Consider the following 9,792-nt stretch of genomic DNA (forward strand, 5'->3'; position numbering starts at 1 on the left):
TCTTACCCAGAGCTCCAAGGATCTGTTCCAGCAGCTGGAGATACCTGTAGTTTAAGGGATCCTCTCCAGTGCCTTCTTATCCTCCCTTTCCCTCCCACAATCATGTTCCCTTAAACTGGCTGCCTATATCTGTGCCACCCAAGAATCCCTCCACACTGGTGAAATCCTACAGAGGCTGAGTTATAGTAGTGGTGTAAAGCTATGCTAATGCAGGGCAGGAAATGGGCCACAGTGTCCAGTCAGGGAAGAGCAACCCTCTGTTAACCTGAGGAGGGCTCTCTCATAATTCTGCTACCTCTGGATAGATGATGAAAGCTGATTCATAGAATCATAGAATATCAGGGTTGGAAGGGACCTCAGGAGGTCATCTAGTCCAACCCCCTGCTCAAAGCAGGACCACTCCCCAACTAAATCATCCCAGCCAGGGCTTTGTCAAGCCTGACCTTAAAAACCTCTAAGGAAGGAGATTCTACCACCACCCTAGGCAACGCATTCCAGTGCTTCACCACCCTCCTGGTGAAAAAGTTTTTCCTAATATCCAACCTAAACCTCCCCCACTGCAACTTGAGACCATTGCTCCTTGTTCTGTCAATTCTATGATTGCCATCAACTGCTCCCTCCACAAAATTTGTATGCTGCAAAGCCAGCACGTGTTGCCTTGCACATATCTTGTCTAATATGAATCCGTGCTGCATTTGCTGCTGTAACTACAGGTGCTTAATTTGTTTGTCTGCTATTTCCTCAGATGGTTGAGCCCTTGACAGGAAAGTTTAACAATTTCCTTTTCACAAAATTAACTCCTCTTCATGATGCAAACCTCTTTTTAAATGGTTGCAGGGGCAAACTTGGCTTAACACTTCCTGAGCTGAAACTGGGAAGTGGGGATAACTTCTCTATAAAAAGCAAGAATGTTTTATGCAGCAGCAGCAGATTCTGGTGCATCAAAAAGATGGTGAAATTAACCCTTGTTAACCCTTGTTCAAAGGCCCAGCCCAAGGCCTATGGGCCACGTAAGCCTTCAAAATAGGGCTTGCATAGAATTGAAGCTGATCATAGGCCTTGTTGTTGGACCTCTGCACAGGGATGAATTTCACCCCAAGAGATGTATAGCTCTCCTCATTCTCTTCTCTACATACTTCATCTGTCATTAGAAAATGGCCCTTGAAAATACCTAATGCTCTGAAAATCAGACAAATACTAAGTCTGATTCTGTGGTCTGATTATTTCAGTTTAATTATTTTGATTTTTAACTGTATGAATAGAAGCAGAAACATCTAGGTGATCAAACAATTTCTCTGAGGAAAATCACAATTAATATTTCAGATGCTGCATTCCAGCAAATGTGTGTGCTCATTCCATGTGCTGAATAATTAAGTGCATAGGCAATCTTATATAAGAATTATTTGAGAGGTTTGTTTGGTTAGCATTTCTTTAATGAGTTCAGGTAAAAGCATTCCTTAGTGAGGCTAACCTGGTTGAAATTCTTGAAAGGGGAGAAATCAAGAGTTTTGGATTGTTTAGAAAGAAATGTCCTTATCTCCTTTGTAGGTCTAAAGAATGGCTTGATTGAAATAATATTTTTGCAGCTTTAGCTAGGAGAGCATTAAAACATGGCAAAATATTGTCATTTTGTTCTTATTAGGGAAGAATAATATTCCAAATGAAGGAATAGAGCCATTTGTGCATGATCGCTTGTAGACATTTACTAGAAAATCCCGCACAAAACTGAAGAAGTTGCAGATCCTCTAATCTGATCACAACTGAGTTTCTGTATTACAAGAAACTGACACATTATGAAGCTTTGACATAGTATTTTTGCCTCTTTTCTGTTAGAATTTCTTTGGAGACTAGGAAGCTGCTTCTTCTGAGTCTTAAGGCATTTATGGCAATGTTACTGCTGTATTGAGGGAGGGTTTATGCTGCTTTCACCACATATACAAGTTCTTGATTTTTAACATTAAAACATTTACAGTCCTTGGTTTTGCTAAGTAAAACAACTGTATAGGCCCAGTTATGGGCTGCTTTACTAATGCTTTACTAAACTTTGAATAGAAGTTTTTAATCCTTGGATATATTCCATATTTGAAGCTTATTTATAACAAAAATGTAAATAGCCATTTTGTAAGTATTACAGCTTCCTGGGGGCCAGGGGTGAGAGATGGGTTAGTTAATATGTTCCTGACAGTCAGTGGAGTTTTGGCTGAGAAGAGATGCCGTGTGCATTCAGACCTGCGAAGTATTTACATCAGTACATTCAAACGGTTGTGTTATATTGACAAAAAATGCATTACCTGAGGTTTGCATAGATAAGTACTCTATTAACTTTATACCATAAAGGAAGGACTACCAGGAACTAAAACTCCAGCACAGAATTGTGGTTTATGCTGCTCTGAATGCAAGAACTGTCACTTTCTTGTGCAAGTTGCCCATTTCTTATTTTATAAGGTAATACATTCAAACTTGTACTTGAAAGGTTATTTCGGTTCCATTTAAGAGGAATCGAGTTTTCTTTTTCCTTAAACATTGTTATTTGTATTGTACCAATACTGTGGATTAAACTGAACACTGATTAGACCTTTGTAAACTAGCTATTGGTATTTTTAATTTGAAGGGACTCTTTGAATGGCTACATAGTCGGACGTGAGCTCCTCTTAAACTATGAATCGGAGAGTCATAGCTTACATAATTGAAAAAGCAGTGTTACCTAGATCTTCAGTAAAGTTTCAGGTTTAATGTATTGGCTACATCTACACTGCAGCACTTATAGGAGCACAGTGGTGGAGAGCTCTCCTGTCAGCTTAATAACTCCTGCCTCCACGAGAGGCAGTAGCTGTGTGCAGGAGACCCCCCCCCCGCCCCCCTCCCCCCGGCGCGCTGACATAGTGCTGTCTACACCAGCGCTTGGGTCGGTGTCACTTACGTCCCTCGGGGGTATGGATTATTCACACTCCTGAGCGACATAAGTTATACTCAAGTAACCTGTGGAGAAGGGGAGAGTTTGGCCATTTGTTTAGCCAAACGGTTCCTTGACTCGATTATTGTCTTTTTTTAAGAAATGAAGTTACAGACAAGTGCAGTGGGCATGTGCTTTTGTTAAACCATGTTTTCCTTGATGAGGGTAGAAGGGTGTCCATTGAAATGTTGATTTACTACCTAAACGAAAAAGACAGGGATAGGGTTTTTAAAATTTTTCACACAGCTGCTCAGCTCAGTTTGTGGATCTAGTTTCCTATCAGTTTGTAAGATTTTTATGCATGTCTCTCCTCTAGCTTTTATGGAAATAACTCTTGTCCCCATCAATGGAAGAAGTATACTGTATTAAAGAATCTAATGTGTGCGAGACATTTCTATTCCATTTCTGAGGAATTTCATGGGAAAATTCAAACAACTAGGGGAAGAACGCACATTGTTCCTTTTTTAGTCTGTTATTAAAAATATATTTTAATCTGAATTTTTTTTATTGGTTTGTAAGGAAAAAACTACATTCGATTTAAGCACATTCACAGAGTAGTACAGTGTACTTCATTTCGTTTTGGGACATTGAAAGGGAGATGTGGGAGGTATAACAAAATACCGTCCCTTGTTGGTTGTCAATGGTCTCGGGAATGAATGAAACCGCTAATCTCACATTTTGTAAAAAGTTCTATGAAGGATCTGTTTTCTGAGACATGAATCCTGCAACATGTAAAAACAGCATGTTGCTTTAACATCTGTGTAGTAATACATTTTGAACATTCTGTTTTGCATGCACATTTTAGAATCAAAAGCCTTAAATACTGAATTATTTACCTAGCATCACTTCATTGCAGGAGTTACAGTGGAATGGGGTGGTATTTTTATATATCAAACTTTTTACATGCTTTTACTCATAATATCTGTTTGCCCTAAATCTTTAGTGCCTATGTGTATTTTGTTGAGGTTTTTTTATATCTGATATTTTTCATATTTTGGTATTTATATCCCATGTGAGCAGTAATAAAGGACGGATTAGCAAACACAGAATTTACTATATTCCCTAACCAAAAGCATTGGTAAGGTAGAGTTAAGGCTGTAAATCAGCCATTAATTGATGATGTTTTAATAATACGGTGATTTCAAATCAGGGGAATTTGGGGGTGGGTTAAAAGTCTGGAATTTCAAATGTTTTAGTTATTGAAAAACAAAATAAAAAAATCCATCACCTAACTGCCAAAAAGAATACTCCTGCTGAGGTACCCAAAACAACCTTAACTCTGCCTGCTTATCCTACTTCTCCTGCCAGTGAGAGAACCCCACTAGCTGCAACAATAATGAAATTAAGAGCCTGATCCTCTTTTTACTTATATCAACCAGTGAAAATCAAGAGTAACTCAACTGAAGTCAGTGAAATAACACCTGTGTTAAGACAGCTAGGCTTGGTCGTTCCTGTTTCACATATGACTTATTCTTAGAACTGATAGAAACGTTTTGAATTTCACTTTTTGACAAAAGAGAAATTTGTCTGAGAAAATCCTTTTATCTGCAAGCAGCTCCAATTATTATGCAATGGTATTTCAGTTTTGGGTGATACAACCCACGGCTACCCTTCTAACTTAGATCAGGGATGGCATCTCAGATGTGCTTTGGCAGTACATGAAGGGTCGTATGGTTTTTGGTCAATATGTTCAGGATCAGGCAGTCCTAAGAGATTTTGAGAGGATGTACAAAAAGTACCCTAGGAGTTCTTGTTTCCCAAAATTCACACGATCCTCCCTCTTAACACTTGTCTCCCTACTGCCACCTCCCAGCCCAATTCAGTCAGCTCTTTTCCCCCAAGAGGCTAAAGCTTTTCAGCCAAAATTTGTGACCAGACTGGAACAAAAGTATTGTACTTTGCTTAACAACATGTTAGTAACTTTAGAAGAACTGACATTTAACGATTCCACTTTTGAAGTGTACACCGCCTTAATATTCATCAATTCATATAGAGATTCTTTGAGCTAGCTTATTGCCCGGGGTGGGGGGATTATTCCATTGCTTTGATACATACTGTAAAAATCTGAGGAATAGTCTTCAAAGAAAACGTAATCAGCAATGACAGAATATCGCCAAGTGCTTAGGTGTCTGGCTTCCTTTATTCAACTCTCAGGTGAGAGATTCTCTGGTGGATAAGCCTGAGCTTATGTGTAATTTTATTTAATGAAAGCCATCTCGATAGTAGAAAAGTCCTACTATATCCATGTAGTCAATAGAGCAGGACGTGTGAAATGGATGACAATAGAATAATCCTTCTAGGAAGACCAACAAAACAAATAAGAACATTCCAGTCAAAATGTTTGAATTTGGGTGCTTAAAGTTAAATCCATATTTATTCACCTAAATGAAGGTGGCCTGATTTTCAAAGGTGCTGAGTGTCCTCACCATCCATCAACACCAGTGCCAGTTCAGCAGCTCTGCAAATCAGATTAGTCTTTCTTTTAGGTGCCTTAATAGGTAGTTAATCAGGTGGCTGACTTTCAAAATGTGGCTTTTATGTTTATAGTGACTCAACTCTCTGCAGGCAACTGCAACTCATATTAAAGTAGAGTCAGGTTTGTTTGACTCAGCATTTCGCTATGTAGTAGAAAACTGATTTTCACCCAAACGATATACCAAGGGAAACAGGGTTGCTTTTTCTTCTTTTGATTCAATTCTGTAAAGTTAAGTCTATTTTTATTTTATATTATGAATAATAATAATAATTAATAAAAGGAAACACGTAGCATTAATTCAAGTGCTTACCCAATTATCTTTATACAAACAATCTAAAGTGTTAACACTTCTTGAGAGAAAACCGAATAAACCAATTCTGGATTCCTAGATCAAATTGTTTTTGAAAGATGTGGCAAAAAAAAGGGGCAAAGATAGATTTCAGAAAAAGTGCACTGTACTGATTTTCCAGCCTGTTTCAAGAATGCCCTGTCTGATTTCCTCTAAACATTCCAGTATGGATTTTCCTTGGCACAGGATAACACAAGAAAACTTTCAGATTAATAGATATAGGCTAGATGAAAGTAGAGGAGTGATCATAACTGGGACTTTAATAGAAACCAACCCATAACGTTAACTGCAGAGAGACTATGTCCTCTCATTAATCCATACAAACTCCAGGCTCGTGTACATCTCCACACTGACAGCATTTCATGATGGAAACAAATAATCTCTTTCCATGAATAATATGATCCTGAATATTTCCTGCAAGCAGAATTTCTACAAGTTTTATTACGACAATTAATATTATTTATTACTGCTTCTTAAGTACAGTAAGTGCTACCTCGGAATAGGGAGACCCTGAAGGCCTCATTTACATAAAGGATTTCCCCGAGTTGTTAATGGAATATTGGCCTAATTCCAAAAGAAATTGATAGCACATTTCTCCCTATTTTTTATCCTTCAAACTTAAGTCCCTAAGTGGTTGATGCTGAGCAGAGAACCGAGCACCTGAAGTTAATGGGGGTTACAAGTGCTTGGCATCTCTCAGGGTATGTCCTAAGAGCTTCCTAAGTCTCCATGACATATTGCTGAGGTTTGTAGCCAGGAAATTCCTGGCTGTTTAATCAGTTAGAAAATATCTCAGAATGCAACGGCTCGGCACACCCCATTTGGAGTTGAATGCATTATGCAGTACGCTTCCTTAGCTGCTGCAGCTCTTCCACTCATTTTGGCACAACATCTGCAATTGCACTCTCAGTAGAATAGATGGCGTGAGAATAGAATAAGCAGTTTAATAACTGCAAAAGCATAGCATACACAGCCTCCAGTATTCATTTCTAATACCGTCTCCGACACCAAGTTTTGAAGAAATTAAGGCCTGGACCCTGAGGTTGCATCTGAGCAAGGCTCAGTGGCTCAAGGCTGCTCTTTTTTACACCAGGCTGTCTTAGGCTCAGAGGGGCCATTCTAGGAGCTAGGGATCAATCACTGGGTCACAGAGACAGCCCAACTGTTCCCGCCTGTATCCCAGACATGGGGGATTGTGCAGAGTAACACAACTCAGGGATTCCTTTCAACTGGGGGAATCCTCTGGTAGTCAGTAAAGCAGTCATCATGATTGCTTTGCACCACCTGAGCAGTGCAAAGCAGCTACTGCAGGGGCCAGGATCCGGCTCTAAGACGTTACTGAACATTGAAAGACTATTTTAAAGAAATGCCATTCATGCTTACTGCGTACGTGCACTCTCTCTCTCTCTCACTCTCACTGCCCCAGTACATGGATCTTTTTACTAAACCAGTTCACATGAGCAGGTTGATCAGCTCTAAACACTGGCCAGTGATCAAAGGCTTGTTCCTGTGCCAGAGTGAAATATGTCATTTACTTCAGTGTGGAGAAGATCAGGCCCTTAAAGTCTCTTTCCAGTTTGAGAAAAAGGTGCATTTAACAAAAAGGAGCCATAATTGTGATTTTTTTTTTCTGTCAGTTAAAAGATGTAACTTGCTCCTCGCTGAAGGGAAATTGCTGTCATCGTGGAGAGAAAAGGGGCTGGGCAAGAAGGCAGGGCAAAATGACACTGCATTTTGGGCAAGTCTTGGTGTAAGCAGGCTTGAGAGCTAACATGCTGTACAGCAAACAAATATCCTGTAAGAAAACCTTAAATCTACATACATTACAGCACTACCCTCAAAGGACAAAGTGTAACTGCAGAGGTTCAAGTGTTTCATTTATGTTTGAATACAATGGATTGAGAAATGGAGGAAGAACACTTTTCTGCAGCTAAAGAAATGTGATGGCAACATGTACATTAAAATAAACATGTTTAGGCTTTTCTAAAGGTTGCATGTTATATTATATTTTGTCTTTCATTAAGCCATTCTGGCAGCTCTTTGACAGCATACTCTGCATTTCCTTTTCAGGGCTAGTGTGTTTTTGTAGTCAGCTGCTGAACAAAAATACGTTATAAAATAATATCTTAGAGCATGATCCACTGTCTATTGAAGGCAATGGAAAGACTCCCACTGACTTCAGCAGGCTTTTGATTAAGTCCGTAGTAAGGTTAGAAATACAAATAATTTCATTGTACCTGTGTTCTGTTTTGCCTTGAATATTTTCTTTTTAAATCAATACCTGTATGGTGCTTGTCAGCTACTTTAGGCTAAAGGTCTACATGCAGTCACTACTTAAATGCTATGTATTTCAGATAGTTCACACCTATTTTTCTTTTTTGTCCCCTCCAGAGATTACATATGAAGAAATGATTAGCTTTAAACCACCTGATTTAAAAATGGATAGCCTGGAAATAGAACAGTAAATACAACCAGCTGTGTTTTGCCTTGCTGCACTATCAAGACTGTTGAAAACACAGCATTACAATTTAACCTATAGTCCCAAGAGTAGATTTTACTATCCAAAGATGTTGGAGAAGGAATGGAAGAGCAGGTAAATGATACTGAAGCCAGATGGCTTTTGCCTTGTACTATGAATGTAATCACAGAACATAAAAGGTGATAAAGAACTGCTTCATTCTGACAAAATGATGCACTGAGTTCTGTTTTCCTGGATTTTTCTGCATGTTTCATTTTATCAGTTGTAATGCCAAAAATGAAGGTAACTTTTTTATTATTTTGAATAAACTTTTTTTGAAATTGTACATTTAAAGCATGAATGTGTGCAAACATGAAAGTAGACGTCCATACACGCAACCAGTTGTTTCCTGGCATTACCCTAATTTTATCTGTTTTTCGTTTTTTATTTATAGCTAGTGCCTTTAAGAAAAAGAGGGCATGGTAGTGAGTTAGACAGACATAATATGCAAATGTAGTCATATCTGTGGTGGTCTTATAAACATATTGGCTGTGTCTTGAGTGGTTTAACACCAGTTGGAAATCAATGAATAAAGCTTTGTCATGTTGCCATTTAAAGTGTCTGTTCTCATTATTTTCCATATAGTCTTTAAAACTGCAGAGGATAAGTTTTTGAGAGACAGTGTTTCTGTGTGATGCTACTACGGATTGTGTTATCAGCAAAGAGTTAGTGAATTTGCACAGATTACAAGAATTCAGACCACAGACACTTTGTGGAATTTCTCTTGTTTTCCAGAAATCTCACCAAAGATACCACAGATTGTAACGTAGAGATAATGTGTTCATTCACTGAACTCAACATCTCCCTACTCTATTCTTTTCCTTCAGTCAATCCATGAGAGGCCAACATAATAAATGAGATTAAAGAACAAAATAGGGATAAATTTTAAGAAGAATTTGGACAGTTGTGAAAAGCAAAATACCACAATCTCATTGGAACTGCATTTTTAAAAAGCAATATTTTAAAAGGCCCAATGTCTCTGAAGAGTTAGACAAACTAAATATAAAGCTAATTCCTAGCAGGATATATCCGATGCCAAGATGTCTTAAAGAATTAACTCTATAATCTCATTTATCCCCTGGAAGTGTAACCATGATAAAGGAACATTATTATTAACATCTTTTGGTCTGAGATCCTCTGGTTAATATATGGCCACGTTTGTCTCATTCCTTAGTGATTCACAATTGCAAATACCAGTAGATGCTGACCATTTTTTGTGTATTTTGTCATGCCATGTCTCATTCTGTCAGTGTCTCATTTTGGGGGGTTGCTTGTTTTTATATTAATGTTTTTACTTTGTTTTGCTGTGATGACTTTGTCATTAGTTTGGCTTGTACAGCTATTCTATCAGCTGATGAATTTGCATACATTTATTTACTTTCTCTGTAGTTTTGCTGCTTGATCTTTTTTCTTAATAAACTACAAAAAAAAGCAAAAGGAAATTTTATTTTCCATATCACTTGATTACTATCAATGATTGAATTAACCTAAATTAA

At 38.1% G+C, this 9,792-nt stretch overlaps 1 protein-coding gene across 3 annotated transcripts in view; it reads left to right on the plus strand.

Annotated features, from left to right (window-relative positions):
- Positions 1–8,853, plus strand: part of MAPK11 (mitogen-activated protein kinase 11) — a 49,839-nt gene extending 40,986 nt beyond the window's left edge. For all 3 annotated transcript variants that reach the window (XM_084611374.1, XM_084611373.1, XM_084611375.1), the window contains one exon: positions 8,170–8,853. In XM_084611374.1, coding sequence (XP_084467500.1) covers positions 8,170–8,243 — 74 coding nt within the window. In that variant the 3' untranslated portion in view covers positions 8,244–8,853. The remainder of the gene's footprint in view (positions 1–8,169) is intronic.
- The last annotated feature ends 939 nt before the right edge of the window (positions 8,854–9,792 follow it).

This window comes from Lepidochelys olivacea (genome assembly GCF_965140295.1).
Source record: "Lepidochelys olivacea isolate rLepOli2 genome assembly, chromosome: 1".
Taxonomy (NCBI): Eukaryota; Metazoa; Chordata; order Testudines; family Cheloniidae; genus Lepidochelys; species Lepidochelys olivacea.